Source organism: Magallana gigas, chromosome 10 (assembly GCF_963853765.1).
Source record: "Magallana gigas chromosome 10, xbMagGiga1.1, whole genome shotgun sequence".
NCBI classification, from domain to species: Eukaryota; Metazoa; Mollusca; class Bivalvia; order Ostreida; family Ostreidae; genus Magallana; species Magallana gigas.
In genome coordinates this window covers 35247122-35266223 of record NC_088862.1, presented here as the reverse complement: position 1 = coordinate 35266223, position 19102 = coordinate 35247122, and the positions used below count along the sequence as shown (strand labels likewise).

Genomic DNA, 19102 nt, shown 5'->3' with positions numbered 1-19102 from the left:
CGACAAAATCAACTCCCGTCAGTTCTTCAGTACTTTGATTTTTTTAAATGTATGCACTGTTGCTAATGTAGACCTCTTTTATAAAAATAAATAGTCACTGAAATAAGATGACGAAAAAGTCACATGTGTTTTCTATTTGAGCTCAGATAAAAGCATAATGTTAAGGGAGGTGATTAAATATAGACAAAAGAAAGAGAAATCAAAATACCGTGTATCCGGGTTTTTTTCGCGTGTCACAAAATATGCTAAACTTGGGGAAATATGTAGCATCTGCGTCGTTCAATATTTGCAATTTTAAAAGTTTCTTATAGAAAATAATATAGAATATAATTTCCGCGTATTCACTTTACTTTCGATTTGACAGAAATTGCAGAAAAACGAAAATTATATAATCGCGAAAATTACCAGATATACAATAGTACAGATAAAACATTTTTGTTTGGGACGTTAACATTGCGATACCGCTTATCGTATTAGTGTACAAAGCAAATAAAACTTACAACAAAAACAGATAATCGTTACGCAGTACATGTATAGAACTGATTTAAGATACCTTTTTGTACAAGTGAACATGGCAGAAGCAAGTCGACTGTTTTTAATAATGTTTAGTCCATTGGTGTACTCAGTGATCCAACCTTTTCAATTAGTAAGTATTAATCTTTTACTACTGAAATAAGGGTTTAGATAAAAACGACAAACAAAACTATATTTAAGTACTTTTGTATATTCATTTATTCAGTTTGCAATCTCAAAAAGATGGTCCCTCAAAATGACATAGCATAATTTACCGCTCTAGCGCGGCAAATTTTTATACCATTATAGCATCTCGCAGCATCTTTTTTCCAGTGGATAATTTACTGACTTACAGAACATTATTACATTAAAAAAATGTATTTAGCTTGTTTTTTTTTTTTTAAATTTTTCTTGTTTAATTCCAAGCTCTTGGATTGATTTTTGAATTAATTGATTGACAGTTGAATAATATCTGTGAAATTGCTGCTTCAACCTATACATCCCTGGCTTTTTTGTTTCTTTAAAATATCTGGCTCGGTCAGATGTAATTTTTTGCATACTTCTAAAATTTGTCTCTTGAATCGTGAAATCAACTGGGTTTGATTATTCAGATAAACACCACGATTTCTTTGTTTTATTTTGTCATATCTCGGAACCTCTTATAACTTTCAATGTATTTAAACCATAGCCTATCTTTGCGTATGAGCATTTTTTTATGATTTGGTTTACTGTGGAAAATTTTTCTAACATTTTATAACATGTCTCTTGCATATTTTTCTCAAAGCCGTACTTTAAACACTGTTCTACATAGATAATCACACAGGTAGGTTAAGGCAACTCCGAGTTTAATAACCGTTGATATAATGATCATTTTAAAAACTGATTATTTTTACGAAAACAATGCTGCATATTAATATGAAGTGATAGTGCTCACTAATATATTTCTTCTTCAAAATCAAGTTGATCTTATCGTGCTGTGGTATCACATGACAGTTTAAAATAGAGCATTTGTTTAATAGTATTACTGCTAGAATAATATTGTTAATCGCATAAAATATATATTGTCATTTTGTTTTATCCGAAACCACTCAACCTTTGTATTTAATTGAAAATACATTGTAATTTTCATTCAAAACAATTAAACAAAGGATTCTAGCAGCAGCATTTTCAAGTATTGTTGGTCATATACTTTTGATTTTTGCCAAATTCAATTTTATAATATTCGGGGTAGTGTTACATTTTTGCCTTTTTTGTACACACTGACAGAAGAAAGGCCGGTCAAGCCAAATAAATGTTTATCTGCTTACCTTGTAACACTCGCTTATAAAACAAAATGTATATGCCTGTGTTAACTGATTATATCCTAACAGACACCCATCTAAACCTTGGGTATCTGTATCAAATAAGTCTTACTTTAGCATTGTTTACACTGCATGGCGACGATTTTTTTCTCGAAAATAATCTTCATTATCAAACTGGTATAGGACGTCATCAATGATAATGATACTTAAGAGTAGTGTTTCTTGTGACATTTCACGCCTTTATTTTTATCATAATTTGAACCAACGATAGATTAAAAATTGACATGTGTGTTAGGTTAATTTTGACTTCACGTTGTTTATTGTAACGTCATATAGATTAGAGGATTTTTTTACTCATTCGATTGCTGAGAGTTGCTTTATCATAGACGGTCAGCTTTGCTCTGCCGTCAATAAGACTAATCAACCCGATTTATTTATGTAATTAGCCTGTTACAAACCTAATACGTAATTATATAATCTGATTAAGCAAACCACTCACATTTTTCAATCTAGTATATAGTGAAGCAAGGAACATGTGGTATATGCATGCGTTCCAAGGTAAAAAAAAAATCCTTCATTTATGAATACACAGCTTAAATTATTACTCTTTTATATCATCATATTCAGGTAACTATATATTGCTAGTAAAAGAGTGGTGCATCCAGTTATTACGACAGTCAAACTTTTGTCAGGAAAAATACTACTTTCTAAACAAAAAATCATTTCCCACATGAACAGATAAAGTTTTTATGCTAGTTGTTTTATATGACTTAGAAACCATTGGACGGCTATGCGTTTCCAGTTTATGTTACCGATTTATGTCCCAGAAACAGTACAGAGTGGAGACAGAGATCATTATCACTAAATTGTACGAAAACCAATGGATACACCTGTATTCCAAATGAAGACTTTACAAAACTTTTACAGTTTTGTTACACTGATCTTCGAATACGAATTCAGAAAGGTAAAAAAAGTCAATTGAAGAAATATAATAAATGGTTTATGAAAACATTATTTTTTTCAACAAAAATATGTTTTGAAAAGAAGTTTTAAAATTACAGTTAATTTTATGCATTGATTGATATCAAGCGCTCTGTGTAATTGAATAAACTACATTTACACTTTAATTTTTTTCTTCTTTACTCCGATTTCAGGCATGTGCTTATTTCTCTACAGACATAATTCTCTAGTGGATGCAATGAGCTGTCGTACTTTCATGAAAGGGTGTCCAGATGTGTCTTACTTTAGTGATGAAATATTTAAATGTAAACAGAAACAATCTGTATATTTCCTCTTATTTATAATTACAAAATTGCGTTTAGTCAAAAACATGTATCTGGATAACATATTCTAGAATTATGAAATGTAAAACATGCCTCTTTTAGATCAGAGCTGTTTGTCAATTAGAAATGGATGCTTCCTCGCCGATCCTCTCTGTAACAGGTATTTATAAATATATTGCTGTTGATACATCGATCTGAAAGTCGTTTTTATTAACATGAAGTCTTTTCCCTATTTAACGAATCGTAATATTTGTCATTGTGGGGACATATTTTTTTTAAGAAGCCAATGAATAATTTAAATTTATCTTCTTGAAGATTTTTTTTTAGAAAAAATGTAAAGAATCTTAACCATAACCATGCTTTTGTATATTGTGAACAAATCGCCTATTTCATAAATTGTTTTAAACGGCCATTCATGTCTTCATCGACATTAGATATTAGTAAATGTCAGATCTAGTTATTTTCACTTTCAAATGCTAATATAAACTAAATAGTTAATATGTATTATTTACGGTTAAATATTATTTGATAAGTAGTATTTACGATTAAATGTTGAAACACAGCGCGTAATCAGAAAAAAATCACAAAATAAAAGAAAATACCCATGTGAACTATAATATATGAATCATTTTACAAACTGTCACCCAGTACTTCAGAGACTCTGACAACACCAAGCACGATATCAGACAGAGACTCACTGGAAAAGGAGCACCTGATGTTGATATGGATGCTAACGTTATTAGTGTATGTGATTGTGGCAATTTTATTTGGCGGCATCTACCTGTATCGAAAAATCAAAGGTAGTGTTTTACTTTTATAATTATTTGTTTCTGGTCTTATTTAATATGTTTTGCGGTGCTACCGTTGTGGCGAGCGCAGAAAGAATTATACATACCTTGCATCATTGTCAATTTTAGTTAGTGTTATTGCGTGGACCCTGAGGTCCACGCAGAAAATATATAAGCGAGGTTAAACCGGATGCTATGGGGAAAATTCAGTCTGCGCATGAGCTAGCCTGGTTCCTGTACGTAATGGGTAGCTCAGGGAACCAGGCTAGCACAGGTGTATCTGAATCGGGATCGGGATTCCATGACACACGCAGATAATTATAAGTTCAAAGGCGCTGTCATTGTAAAGTTGTTGGTAAACATTACAGAAACAAAGTATTCCTTTTAAAGAAATGATTGGCATGTGATATATACTGTCCGTATTATGAAATAAGGTAATGTTATGCCGAAACTACAACATGCATCAAAAAGCATAATTTGCAATGGTTTGTTGTTTTCTGAATACACATAGCTTAACTTTACTTTTATAGAAGGCGATGCTAGAGTACTTCCCGATTAAATTTTTTAAGCATTTAAGTATGAATGAATAATTATGTATCTGTATATAATAGATGATTGAATAATTATTTCACTGTATAAAAGTTAAAATCTCTAGAAAAATGCATCAAAATATGAAAATGATTTATACAAAGCTGTCACTGCATAGTTAACAAAGCAGCGCGAAGCGTAATGTGTGCGCAAATAGTAGAATTCGCCGAATGCCTGATACTATACATGCAATCTTCATTAATATAGATCATAATAACTTTAAAAGTATGAACCCTTTAAATTCTGAGATTAAAAGTCACAAATACATAATACCACGTACAAATTTAAAGCTTTCACGTTTTCGTTGGAAACACATACAAATGGTCCACGTATTGCAGTCCTTTTTTTAAAGGACGGCAACTTGTTTAGGTATCAACGAACGTCAAAGAATTTTTGAGAGTCTGCCAAAGGAACTAATTTTAATGGATATGATACATACAGCGCAACCCCCTACCCCTTCCCCGAAAGAGAGAGATAGAGAGCCCGGTCCCTGTTTGTAGGTGTGTAATTTCCTACTTTCAAACGACTGCGAATGATAGCAATGTCTTGCCGCCTAACTTAAAGTCATTTTTGAAAACAATGTCTAATTAAAGTATTTTTTCTATAATAGTGTAAACATTTCTGTCTATTTTTTTTAAATTTGAATGATTTGGTCCAACAAAGAGAGAAAACGTTGTAAATTGGGTTAAAATAGCTCATTACATAATAGAAAATAACGGAAATGATTTTTAAAACATCCCCCCCCCCCCTCCGTGAAATAAAAATTCATTTTAAGGGGTTTTATATATTGTCATTTAGCATTTTTATACCAAAGGCTTTGTTGTTTCACGGGGGAAACATATGTCTACAGACCGAAAAACATTCCAAAAACCAAAAATAGAATTTTGCTTTGTAGATTTTTTTAAAATAAATAAATAATTTATAAAAAAAAATTAACAGATATGAATTAAGATCAAATTTTACTATAATATCCAAAGTAAACATGTGATTATAAAGTTTTGAAGCACATATCGGCCGCTAAATAATATTAACTTACTCATAGAGACCGATTTCAATGAAAAAAATTTAAACCCCCTGTAAGCAAAACTTTTGTTTAAAAAATTAATAATTTGACTACTAATTTAATCTTGATATAAATCAATGAGGATTTGATGATACATCTCAGTAAATAAGATTGTTTTTGAATATCTGAAAGAAACACCGAAATATTTGGATGTAAAATGTAGGCGGGAAACGGGCGTTAGCGTTAACAGTTTTTTAATGGTTTGACTATATGCAATATCTGCAATTTTTTTCTAATTGTTTATTTTTTCTATTTATTCCTTTTTATTTAGTTCAAACTGTCCTATTGTTTATTTGCTCCCTACTCATATGCTTACCTGCCTACTGTCATGAATGCACAATAAGCTTAAAAATAGATCGATATGACAGTAAAGTATGGCTCTTGCTAGTATATATTGAAATAATAATCTCAAAAAAAAATTTAAAAACAAATCATATGTCAATAAGGCAGGTATTCCAGTCTATACTGAAATAGCCAGTACACGAATTACAGAAGTTTGACCCACCTCTACATTTATCGCGGGAAATAAAGAGCGAGAGCACTGTGACGTCATCCATGACTTTTCTTTTTTGTCTTTGTTTACGTATCTCGACTCAATACGAAAGTATGGAAGTATGTATCAAATCTCTTTGGTCTCGCCAAAGTTTGTGCGTTACTCAAAACGTGTTTTCAAACCTCAAGACACTGTAAATTACGAGTTAAGTGTCGGCCATTTTTGGCATAGCACCACAGGTGAAAACATTTGAGAGCATTATGGGACGTCGACAAAAAATGTTGTTTAATGAATCGGTAGGTTTAGCTTGTTCTTCTTCCCGCGCACACTGGTTCGTAGTGCTCGCTATTAACATTAATTTTGGATAACGCAAATTGCATTTATACCTTATATTTGTAATATAAGAGAGAGGCTGTGAGACATATAGGATACAATGTTTGCTTCCAGTAACAAAAATTGCTTATAAGACTATTTTATTTACGCGTAAGATAAGTTTACAGTTAAACTAAGCAGTTTTTTTTATATTACAATCAAGTATTAAGATCATTGCAGGGAATCAAATTTATTGCAGTAGATTATAAAACACGTCATTGGTATAGAACAAAACCTAGGAATAAAACATTATTTTTTTTATGCGTTTCAAAAGCAAGGATAACAGATAATCCAACGGAATTTTTTTTTTCAAAGCATTTAGTTAAAAATGAAAAATAATTCTAGTTTTTTTTTCAAAGCATAAAAACAAAGAGTAATTCTCTTTTATTTTTTAGTTTCTACAAAGTGGGATGCATCCATAGATTACTTCCAACAGGACATGCGTGCTATTAATCATTTGTCTACAAATAATAAAATACAACAATCCTCGACAATAATTGAAATAAGACAAAACAGTTTTGTGAAGTTACCAGTCGGCAATGCTTTGAAACTTAATTACAACGAACAAGAAAATACAGGTGGCATTTGCATTGCGTGTTTCAGAGAAAAGAATTGCTATGCGTTACATTTAGACAAAGAAATCAATTGTGATTTAACCGAAGAGTTGGAACCAAGTCCTCTTTTTGTAGCTTGTTTTAATTTGCAGATTGAATCTTTTCAAGATTGTCTAACAAAGAGTACACCAAAGATTAAATGCAATGAAAACCAAACGAACTATTTCTGCAAAGTTGGTAAAAAACAGATCGACAAAGTTGTATGCTATATTTTGAAAAATAGCACTCATTTCAGAATAACTAAGGGGACCTCTTCAAATTATCCTGATTCATCTGGTCCCGACAAATTTGACAGAGTTATAAAGTTTTTGATGGATAATGGTGTTGATATAAATGGCTGTAGCATAAACGGGTCAACACTTCTCGGCATTGCTTGTGAACACGGATTTGGTGGCACTGCTCAAAAGTTACTAAATTGTGGTGCCGATGTCCAATTCTGCAATGAAAATGGAGATTATCCATTGCATTTTGCGTGCAAAAATGGACATAGCAATATTGTTGAACTTCTTTTGAGCAAAAATGTGGACATAGATATGTGTAACAATTACGCAGAAAGTCCTCTTCTTATTGGGTCTCAAAACGGATTTGAAAGCATTGTTAAGATTTTGCTTGATAATGGAGCAAATGTTAATTTATGTAGAGTAAACAACATAAGTCCACTTTATGTAGCTAGTCGCACTGGACATGATGGTATCGTAAAGCTTTTGATTGAAAATGAAGCTGATGTCAATTTATGCAATACAAATGGGGCAGGTCCTCTCTCTGTTGCCTGTCAAAATGGACATTTTAGCATTGTACAACTTCTATTGAGTAAGCAACAAGATGTAAATGTATGCATGAAAGACGGAAGAAGTCCTCTCTTCATGGCTTGTCAAGAAGGTCACATCAGTTGTGCTCAGCTTTTACTGAACGCAGGAGCTGATACTCAGTCAGGTGTACGACTGGATGTATCACCTCTTCATATAGCTTGTCAAAACGGACATTATAGTATTGTTAAACTATTGCTCGACTTTGGTGTAGATATGAAGATTTGCATGCAGACAAAACCTGATCCAATCAAAATAGCTTTTCAAAAAGGACATGACGACATTGTCCAACTTTTAATGGAACAAATTAGTTTTTAAAACATAAAAAAAAACCTTTGCAAAATAAATAAATGAAATTGAATAAAAGATTGGCAATTTAAGATATCGGTCGCTCATGCTTCGATTGACTGTTTTAAAAATATAGATGTTTTTTAAACTCGTTGCATTATTCTGCTTAGAGTGATATCCTTACAATTTTTCATTGTAAAGTAAAACATCAGTACGTTAGATCAGAATGATCACAAGCTTTTTAAAAGAGAATTTTTTATAAAAATGAAATAGTTGACCTGTATAGAAAAGGCAATTTGTTTTTACAATGGATGATTAAGGCATTTACTATTTATTATTTTTTTTATGTAGAGTGGTTAGGGGCAGCTAACGTCGAGCGGGTTATAAATAATGGCGTAAACTGTTCCAAAATAGTGTATGTCAAATATAACTTATAAATATTAAATTCGTCTTATGATTTAATTGTAACTTTTCAACTTTAGCTAAAAACAATCATTTGATCTTAAAAATTACATTAAATTGTATAAAATTGAAACGCTACGTCAGGTGGATTGATATATTTTTGACGTTAGTCTTACTATGGCTTAAATGGCATTTTTTATACGATAAAATAAATATTTAGCCGATCAAAACGCTCGTTATTACTTCAATTTAATCAATTTTAATTGAACTGACATATGCGTCTCCATTTAATTATTATATTGTTCAATATGTATGTAATTGGTTGTTCCATAATTGTTTGAATTGCTATATTGCTCTCTTCTTTCATTGACATTGATTAAGATAGATGTCATGCTTGTTTAATGTATATTCAATAATCTTGCTATTGGAACACTTTTATCATATTTTTATAGATTTTTTGTTACTTAAGATTGTTGTTACTTAATTAACATCTTTCATTATAGTACTGTTCATAATAAACTGAAAAGTTCCTGGTATTTATACTTATTGTTATATAACACATGCAGGAAGACAATATTTTTTGAATTCAAATAATAATTCAAATTTATCCTTCTTAATAAAACTTGTTTATAATTCAATCAATGAATATTGTGTGTTTTGACAAGTGGCATCGGCATCTATCTGGAAAAAAAGATGAATGAAAACACAAGAAATGAAAACAATTTGATAATTATGTTCAAATGAAATTTAAGTATAACATAGTATAGATACGTTGTTTTTTTGTTTGGTCAGTATAAAAATTAACGTTTTTATAAATATTTTACAGGTTTGCCTTACTTGTTTTGAATATATTTTAATCACACATGGCAAAAACATACAATATGTTTGGAACTGATTAGCGAAATATTATCTCCATTCATAACACAATTACCATTATTATGTGGTGTGTGTGCACATTTGACACTTTGGTAATTTAGCACTTTTCACCTCTTTATTACTTTCACCCTGGTCAGATTTTTAATGTCAATGTGTTATGTATTAGAATAAACTCATCAGTGTTAAAATTGCATATGGATTTAAAGTAACATGTAGTTCTATAAAACAAAAAATAATAACGAAATAACAATTCTAAGTAATCAGAAATTTCTGGGTTTTTTTTTTAATATTAAACAAACTAAATTTAAATATAACAAGGGATATTTCCTTTTGTCGGTATAAGAGAATGCATGAAAAAGTATCTTCGAATCTGTAAAATTAAACAATCTATCAAAATGGACACCACCAATTTTAATTAATCGACAGTATTAATTTCATTTAGGAGGATAACCGATTCTAGAAGAGATGTTATGCTTTTATCTACTATGGTTATTGCTTAGAAAAAAATCTAGGGTTATGATGTTCCATATCTTTTTTATATTAGAAATATTCATAGGCTAGTTAAATTTATTAAGTAATAATATCCCAAGTTGGCAGTAATGAATAACAAATTCATTGCATGAACAACTACTGGGTTAACAACAACAAGTAAATGCATGATGAAAAAGAAATAATAGAAAGTTCAAATATAATTTATGTCCTAAACTTAATGTGTGGGAAAAATGTATCTGCCATAATATTTCGTCAATAATCATACATGTAACCATTATTCCGTTAACAGAGGTTATTTTAAAACAATTCAGACCCTAAAATTGCAGCAATAAAGACAATGAGAACTGTATTACTGTATAAATGGAAAAACACGAAGAGCTGATTTGTTAAAGTTAAAATTGAACATGGAGAGTTGGCTGTCCTGCTTATTGTGGAGCGTCCTGATCTTTAACTTGGCGCAAAGCTTGTACATCAACAATGGTCTTGGATTAAGGACGGTCCTAGAAAATGGAAGTATGTATTTCAAGAATTATTTGTTCCCCGTAAAACCTGATGATTAGTAAATAGTTTTACTTCTTTTGGATGTATCTTGAAAATTATCGAACAAGGTCGTATAATTAAAATAAAATGAAAAGTGTGCTTAAAGTTTATATAAAAAAACAAATTGTTTTAACTGCATCAATGTTATAATATTCTGATAATGAATATTGTTATATAATAGTATAGAAAGCACTAACTAACCATGTAACCGATTTATCTTTTGGTTTAATTTCTCTAGGAATTAAAAATCTAAAGTAAGTTTAATCATTACAAATAATATGTTAAACATTTGAACGCGTACTTGTTCGTGTATGTGTAACAAGGGTAAAAACAACATGATGTGCATCACATGAAAGTTTCGGTATTTTGTATTAATTCGTTTAGTTTCACAAGCTCAGGAGGCTAGGTGGTCAACTGATCTTAAAATTTCGAATTGACATAGAACAAGTTTTGCCATAAACACCCTCGAAACATTGAAATAAATGTGACGTTTTTTTTAAGCAATGCATTTTTTTCGTTCTATCTAATATTTAGAACAAAACAAAATCTTTACGATTTTTTAAGATGAGTTCAAAGCTTAAGCAATTAAAAGCACATGTGATTTTTTTATTGATAGTCAAACTTCTAAATTTCATCAATATTTTATCACATTGAATTTTTTTGGTGTGTCGATGTTTGTATCGTTATAAATTATTATATATTTCAATTTAAAAGACCATAAACGTATTGACAATTGTCTTGAAAATCCGGTCGAAGCAATAGGATCATGCCTGAAGGAAAAGGGAACACCGATTTCCGTACCATACAACACGACAGCCGATGGGACCAATGTATTTGAGGATAATTTTTGTTTATCTATATGTGCAGATAGCTTCAAAGCCCATATAGGCATCAGAACAAACATATTAAATATAAGCACTGAATGCTTACTTTTGGATGTCGTCGGTCCTATGACACACCAAGATATGCCAAAAAAATCATCATACCACGCTAACGTGCAGTTTTCATTTGTCTTCACAGCTTGGTTTGTTATAGAACTAACGACATCCAAAAGTAAGCATTCAGTGCATTGAACTGAAATATCACAATTTCGTTGATTTCAGTATTATCTCTATATTCGTCAGTTAAAAACAAATAATTTCTCACCTGATAGTTTCTCGTGGTATCAAAACACATTTCTAGGTTTGTTACTGAGTGAATGCTGGAATATTTGGGGTTGATCGATCTAATAGACGGCGGAATAAAGCCGATATATTTCAGATATATATTTCCGTAGCCAGTCAGTAACAAACCTAAAAAGTAATAATTTACAGCTTGGTCACAGAGGCTAACATTTGCTATGGAGAGTTGGAAAGTGCGGATTGTGAGATGCAGGTGCCCAAATTTGTTGAAGATTTACGGGAAGTGATTAGTATGATGTGTCCTAAAAAGACGGGTAAGCATCCACAATACTCATTCTTTTACATTATTTGCATTTTTTGTTGTTGTTGTTGTTTTGTTTTATTTATTTATCAATTCTTTTTAAGTAATCATCATCATATGCGATAAATAAAACAGAAATAGGTTCTTTTCTGATTGCATTTTACGAAGAATGCAAATCTTGTCTCTCTTGTTTTGGTATTTTAGCATTATATTAATACACTCTTGTTATTTCATTCAATCTTAAGGAATCGACTCATAATTTTTCCGCACAAACTATTGAATGATTGATTTTGAAACTTGATTTTTGATATTTCTAATGAGATTCTTAGAGGAAAATTGGCTGAGGCCATTCTCGAAAGATATTAGTTTTCCTTTGAATAAAAGCTTCGTATAAAGATTTTGTTTTTCATTTTTAAAGCAAAATAGTTAGGATCTTTTAAAGAGAAAGTTGGCGGCCCCAAACCACCCTGCACACCTTAAGGGAATTCAAATGGAAAAGTTTTTAAGGGACCCTCCTAAAGGTTTACCGTTGATATGTTTTGTTTTAAGACTTTATACAAAATGTTCATTTATATTTTCAATCAGAGCTGAAAAGGTTGATAGACTGCATGAATCGGAAATCTTTCCAAGACGTTGTTTCAGCTGCAGCAAATCATGACGACCAGCAAGTGAATATGGAAAATCTGTGCTCGTATGCTTACTTTTGTTACTTTGTTTGAGTGCCACTTTAAACCAAATTTTATTCGCGGCGACTTTGTTTTAGCGATTAATTTTTGATAAATTGGTTTGCTACAACTTATGTTCGTAACCAAGCCTTATTTAGACCAATGTTGTATCAACAACTATCGACAAGGACTGGTTCGCGGCAAGACAATTTCTCGTACGCGAGTAAAAATTGGTTTACAGTTCTATGTTTACAGATCTACAGTTCTATGTTAGATTCTTTGAGAGAAATCGGCATATCAAGAATCAGTATTTAGCCAGAAGTTGGTCGGATATGTTATATATGGAAAATAAGATTCGATCGTTCTGTTCAATATGTATCATTTTTTCTAAGTAATTAATATATGATGGTTTAAAACTTCTTTCTTCTCTTATTTATATTTGGAAAAAAAGATGAAATTAAAATTACTGATATTTAAACAGTTATATGAATTCAAAATCATTGACTGTTTTTATTCAAAACGGTTTCATTGTATGTTTTTTTTTTACTTCTTATTATCAAAATAGCTGAATTTTTAGTTACATAATTTTCAGGGTTGCAGATGAAAAACTGCACTTTGGTCTTAATATGACCAGATTTTTGTGTGGAGAGGACGACTTTCGGCTTCTGAGAGACAACATCCGGGGAGTTACATGTATCCTTACCGCGGAGATTGCAGAGTTTTACATCTACCCCACTTATTATTGCAGCATGAATATAGCATAGTCATCAGTCTGAAAAATATTAAAACATTGATCAGCTTTCGACTTTTACTTTGACGAATATGTTGTATTGATTTTTGAAAATAAATATTTGCAGCGCATATGTCGGTTTTCCTTTTTGCTTATGCTTTGATGATTATCTGCTTATCATATATTTAGATGTACATTGTCGATAAGGTCAAATTACACTTCTATGTACATAATGATTTATAAAAACCATTAGGCATAACTTCCATCTGTAAAAGAAAAATGTACTAATAGGAATAACTTATTAGAACAACCAATTACCATTGTCATATTGTTAAAACCATAACCTCCGTGCTGGGTTATAATTCTAAACCTAAGAAATGACGTCATTAACGCTGATGTCATTGTAACACATTGCACATTGCATTTTTGCACCATGCAAATGTTCTGATTGATTTAATTTTACCTTGAACTCCCCATTTTTTAAACAACGCGCTTGAGTTTTGAACTGGTTTGCTATCTTATATAAGAGATATTTAAAGTTTACTTGGAATATTTCGGAATTGTTCCTTAGATTCAAAGAACTTTCAAAGTGTTCCAAACAGCGTATCAGTTTATCAGTCTGACACACCTTTTTGCAGTGAATTACTGTGTGCTGTAAGCAACCAGTGTGTGTTGTAAGCAATCAATGTGTGCTGTAAGCAATCAGTGTGTGCTGTAGGTAATCAGTTTGTGCTGTAAGCAATCAATGTGTGCTGTAAGCAACCAGTGTGTGCTGTAAGCAATCAGTGTGTGCTGTAGGTAATCAGTGTGTGCTGTGAACATTTTCTGTGTTCTGTAAGCAATCATTGTGTGCTGTAAGCAATCAATGTGTGCTGTTAGCAAACAGTATGTGCCGTAAGCAATCAGTGTGTGCTTTAAGCAATCAGTGTGTGCTGCTGTAAGCAATCACTATGTGTTGTGAGCAATCTGTGTTTGCTGTAAACATTCACTGTGTTCTGTAAGCAAACATGGTATGTGTTGTTAGGAATCAGTTGGTGCTGTAAGGAATCAGTGTGAGTTGTAAGCAATCAGTGTGCTGTAAACAATCAGTGTGCTGTAAACAATTTCTGTGTTCTGTAAGCAATCTTTGTGTCCTGTAAGCAATCAATATGTGCTGTAAGCAATCAATGTGTGCTGTAAACACTAACTGTAAGCCATCAGTCTGTGCTGTAAACACTCACTGTGAGCTGTAAGCAATCAGTGTTTGCTGTACGGAATCATTCTGTTAAATGTGGTTTTTATTGAAATCAGCGAACTGTATCATTTTACTTGAATGCAATAAAAAATAATAGCAATATAATAAATTCAATAATGATAATTAAAAGCATAAGTTGTTCAAATGAGTGAGGAAGGAAAAACCTAGTTAAACGATCAAGCAAATTATCAAATACTTATATATTTAGAAACATTATACGTAGAAAATAAAACACTTTAAAAGTGGATATTAAAACTATATTTGGAAAAAATGATATAACCTAATTTTTTTGTTTGCCAATTCATCTGAAATCAACCTTGAATTTGTTATATTTTCAATCCATTGTTGTTGTACTTTACGTACAACTGGTAGTGTTGGAGACAATATTCTTTATCTTTCTTTTATTTATATGTTAATCTATACAAATTTTGACACGAGTAAACTTACATACATAAGTAGAATTTCATTTGCTTAGTGTTCATACGAGATTGAAGTAATGTAACCGAATCCTCAAATTGACAATTACTATAAGGAGATTGGCCTCTTCAAAATCGTCAATGTCACAATGTTACAATTTTATTCACTTTTTCTATAAATAGAACTGTGTAAAAAAAGTCACAAAAATCGGATTTTTCTCCTATGAAAGGGTCAAAAAATTAGCTTATTGTCAAAAAATATTTTTATAAAAGGTCTGAAGAATATGTTCAAATCAGAAAAAAAATTAATATTGGAAGCTTAAAAAAATGTCTTCAAAATTTAAGAAAAATAGAGGAAATGAGGGCTAAGCAATAACAAGTTCATTATTTATTCCAATTTTGTACAACACGCTTATAGAAATTCTGATATTCTATCATTTCATTGAAGAATAGAATCTTCATATGTTAAACAGATGTCTACACACAGATAACTACGTGTTTTATACAAAGATCTACATGTATTTTAATCATCTGTTAAATGCCCTTGATGCGAAAACAAAATGGTCAAATTTGTTTAAACTCATACACTCATTTAGATATATGATCTGTTTGACTGTGTCTAAATTTCATGATTTTCTTAACATAAGAAGTATGTCTGATAACGATAACGAGAAGACTTTTCTTAAAGGTATATAATTTGAGACATTAGAGTTCGGCAGTCATTAATTCGCCCACTGACAACAAGGGCGGAAGTAACGGAAAATAAACAGGGGCAAATAATTCAATGTGTACAGTTATACATAAAGAGCAGAAAGAGTGCATTGTTTATCATCCTGATTTTGTGTTTTGGTCGGCCATGTTATTCTTCTGACAGCATTAACCTAGGATACTTTTTATCTAGATCTACTTTTTTGACAGCATAAATTGAGTATACCTATTATCTAGATCTACTCTTCTGACAGCATAAACCGAACATACTAATCATCTACATATAATCGTCTGAAAGCATAAACCGAGCACACCTTTCATCTAGACCAAGGTACTCTTTTGACAGCATAATCCGATCAAACCTATCATTTGAATCAACTTATATCGAGCATAACTATCATCTAGATCTAATCGAGAAGGATTTCTAGAGCAGCAACTTAATAAAAAAAAATACTTTGAGAAACCCTACAAATACAATGAAATCCCCTTTTCATATTTATTTCAAACAACATTTAATTTAATGATTGAAAAAAAGGAATTCTTAAAACAAGATATTTGCTTGAAATTGTATCAATGACATACATGTAAGTTATATGTGTACATTTAAAATATTTTACCTCAAAAACAACAGTGACATTTATATACTATTTTACACCCAAACTATGTATTTCTGCATATATTAATCAGAAAAACTTTTTCCGGTGACCCGATGAACATTCAATTTGGGTTCTAAACAATTCACTATAAGCAATCACGAAAAGTATGTTAATGGGCATGACTTTTTCAGGTCACCCGATGGATTTTAACTTTCAGTTAATGTTCTGAACAATTTATCTTCACGTGCGAGTACCCATTATTGCCGAGTACCTATTATTGCCGATTGTCATAAAAACAGCAAGATTTCCGCTATCTATTCGTAGTTTTCAGTTACAAACCAAAATAAATTAATAATAGAATTTTTAAAACATTATAAGAGTTGGGAATGGCGAAAATCTACTTCATACAGTTCGGAACTCATCCTAACAAATGTAAGCCTATTAAAACGCATATCAGCTGTTATCCGTGAGATGATATGCCACTGAATTTTTGACTTGTAATCCATTTTGATGAAAGGGCATTTTCTGTTTAGGTCCAAATTCGAAGAAGAATATTTACCTCCGTGTTATGATATTTTGACAAAAATACGCAAGATACAATTACTACTACACAATTTTTAAGAAAGAAAGCCGAGAGTCTGCTTGCTTGCAAGACGCCATTTTGTTTCCAACCTGAGGCGGATCTAAGATTTATCAGCACACCCCAGCGGTGTAAATCAGAGGCGTTGCTATTAACTTTCACACACAATATTTCTTCTACTGGACACACTAAAATTAATATTTAAATAGCTTTTAATAAAGAAACAATGCATTTCTTTAATTTTTAATCATTTGTCCCAAGACATGTGAAGCACATGTTCCCCCGTTTGTGTGCATGTGGCCGCAGATACCTTGAAAAGAATACTACTTAGAATATGATTGAATTGCGTTTATGATATAATTTTCTATGTTTTATTTTTACATTTTATCTTAAATTGAAAGTTTATTGAAAGTTCGACTTTTTACCGATTAATTACTGGAAAATAACGAAAAGATATGAGCGGCAATAATAGGTACTCGAACTTCCGGTAAATCGAAGGTCATGAACAGGGTTTAATTTTAGCCAGAAGTAAGTCGATATTGATGAAAATGAAATAAAAATTATTCCTCAAATTAAGAAAAATGATCAATGCAGAGATTTGCCTTGAAATTTTTATGACAGCTAACATGAAGAGAGTAATAGAGAAAAAATGTGTATTTTTCGGCAATAATGGGTACTCGCAGGTTACGCAATCACGGAAAGTCAAAGCCCTGTTAATGACTCTTATCTTCAACTCGATGAAAAATTCAAGTGATTTTCTATTACGTACGTTATAAATGATTAAGTAAAATGGATTGTTTACGACATTTTCACCTTCAAAGTATTTATTTTTAAAAACTTAAAAATATTATTGACAAGTGGAGTAAACGGGACACATAAATGTTTAATATTCACCTTAAAACAATGACATTGTGTAATTCTAAAAAAAAAAATCTTTTTTAATTCAATTTTTTGATACTTTACAGTTTCGATTCCCCTTATATTATTTCTGTCAATTACGTTATATTAAAACAGAACATTTGTAGTTCAAGCAAAAAATAACCCTTTTGTTTGTTTTTGAAATAAGGTCCATACTCTAGGTTCACAATCTGCATTTTATTTGACTGGCTCGGCGTAAAGTTATCAATAAAAACATGAAGAAAAGGTTCCTATGCCAACAAAAATATAACAAAAGATAACCAAAAAAAAATGTATCCTACTAGGTAATGTTTCCTCTTTTCATTCACTCCAACTTTCTATTGATGATATTTAAGCTCTTGTTAATAAAACGTTGCATGGTTTGTCAAGTTACATATTATCAGATTCTATAGTCGTTAATCAGCTTTGCATGACCTTTTATTATATACATGTATATATAAGAATATATTTAGATTTTTTTATTTTGTAATAGGCATTGCAAAACTATTCATACGTGCAAACAAATTACACATACAGACAATACAATCTAGCGCCGGGCGCATGCTGACCGACGTTTTTCATGCTTTTTATTGTTAGACTATAATTAATCACCTAATTCTCTACGGACTTTTCCGGGGTTTTTTTACCATTACGACAAAGAGCGCACGATGGGTGTGACCGGTCAGCAGAGGATGCTCACTCCTACTAGGTACCTGATCCTACCTCTATATTTCTGGTAATCTGTGTTGCACTGGTTTGAATTTGTATTTCTTTTTCATGAATTTTTTTTGAGAGGGTTGACAGTTTGTTTTTGTCATTTTTTTTTATATAACTTATTAGTAGAGCATTTAATGATCGTTATATTGCATTTTTGATAATTCGTTTGCCCAACCTTTCTGTCAAAATAGCTTATATTACATGTTGTTCCTTTTTTCGTTCGTAAATAAAAGTTACATAATTATGGTTTTGATAATCAAATTAGCTCTGTGTTTTATTTGTTAATCGTTATGGTTAAGAAGTTGTCTGCACATGTTTAGGTTTTATTTCTTGTATACTTATGATCTGCTCTGCATTCTATATTTAGGGTCGTAAACTTTTTCATTAAGATTTAATTATGTATTATCTTGACTTCCGAGGAGGAATCTTATTTTGAGAACGAGATTCCACGATATTTTCTCTCTTTTTATCGGCTTCTGCGCTGAAACATGAAAGAGGAAACATCTCAAAAAAAATTTCAACAGCTTTGGAAATCCATAGTGATCAAGATTTATTTAAAATAATGTCAATTAATAAAAATCTCATATCAGCAAACAATGACAATTGTTCGAATATAAAATAAACATATTAATAACCATAACAATAAAGACTTTGTGAAAATAGGCTGTTTTATTTCAGAAATGCGGAAACGGCAGGGAAAGGTTGATATTTTGAGTTT

At 31.2% G+C, this 19102-nt stretch overlaps 1 protein-coding gene across 1 annotated transcript; it reads left to right on the top strand.

The window, feature by feature from the left end:
• Positions 1-331: 331 nt before the first annotated feature.
• Positions 332-8139, top strand: LOC136272024 (ankyrin repeat domain-containing protein 50-like). The gene is made up of 6 exons (XM_066072695.1): positions 332-646; positions 2589-2778; positions 2969-3079; positions 3200-3257; positions 3746-3897; positions 6797-8139. The coding sequence occupies exons 1-6, from the start codon at positions 530-532 to the stop codon at positions 8137-8139; spliced, it is 1971 nt and encodes a 656-aa protein (XP_065928767.1). The 5' UTR covers positions 332-529.
• The last annotated feature ends 10963 nt before the right edge of the window (positions 8140-19102 follow it).

Coding starts and splice junctions, on each gene's coding strand:
- LOC136272024 (XM_066072695.1), top strand. CDS start 530: ATGTATAGAACTGATTTAAGATACCTTTTTGTACAAGTGAACATGGCA. Junction 3,080..3,199: donor TAGTGATGAAATATTTAAAT/GTAAACAGAAAC, acceptor TGCCTCTTTTAG/ATCAGAGCTGTTTGTCAATT. Junction 3,898..6,796: donor CCTGTATCGAAAAATCAAAG/GTAGTGTTTTAC, acceptor TTTATTTTTTAG/TTTCTACAAAGTGGGATGCA.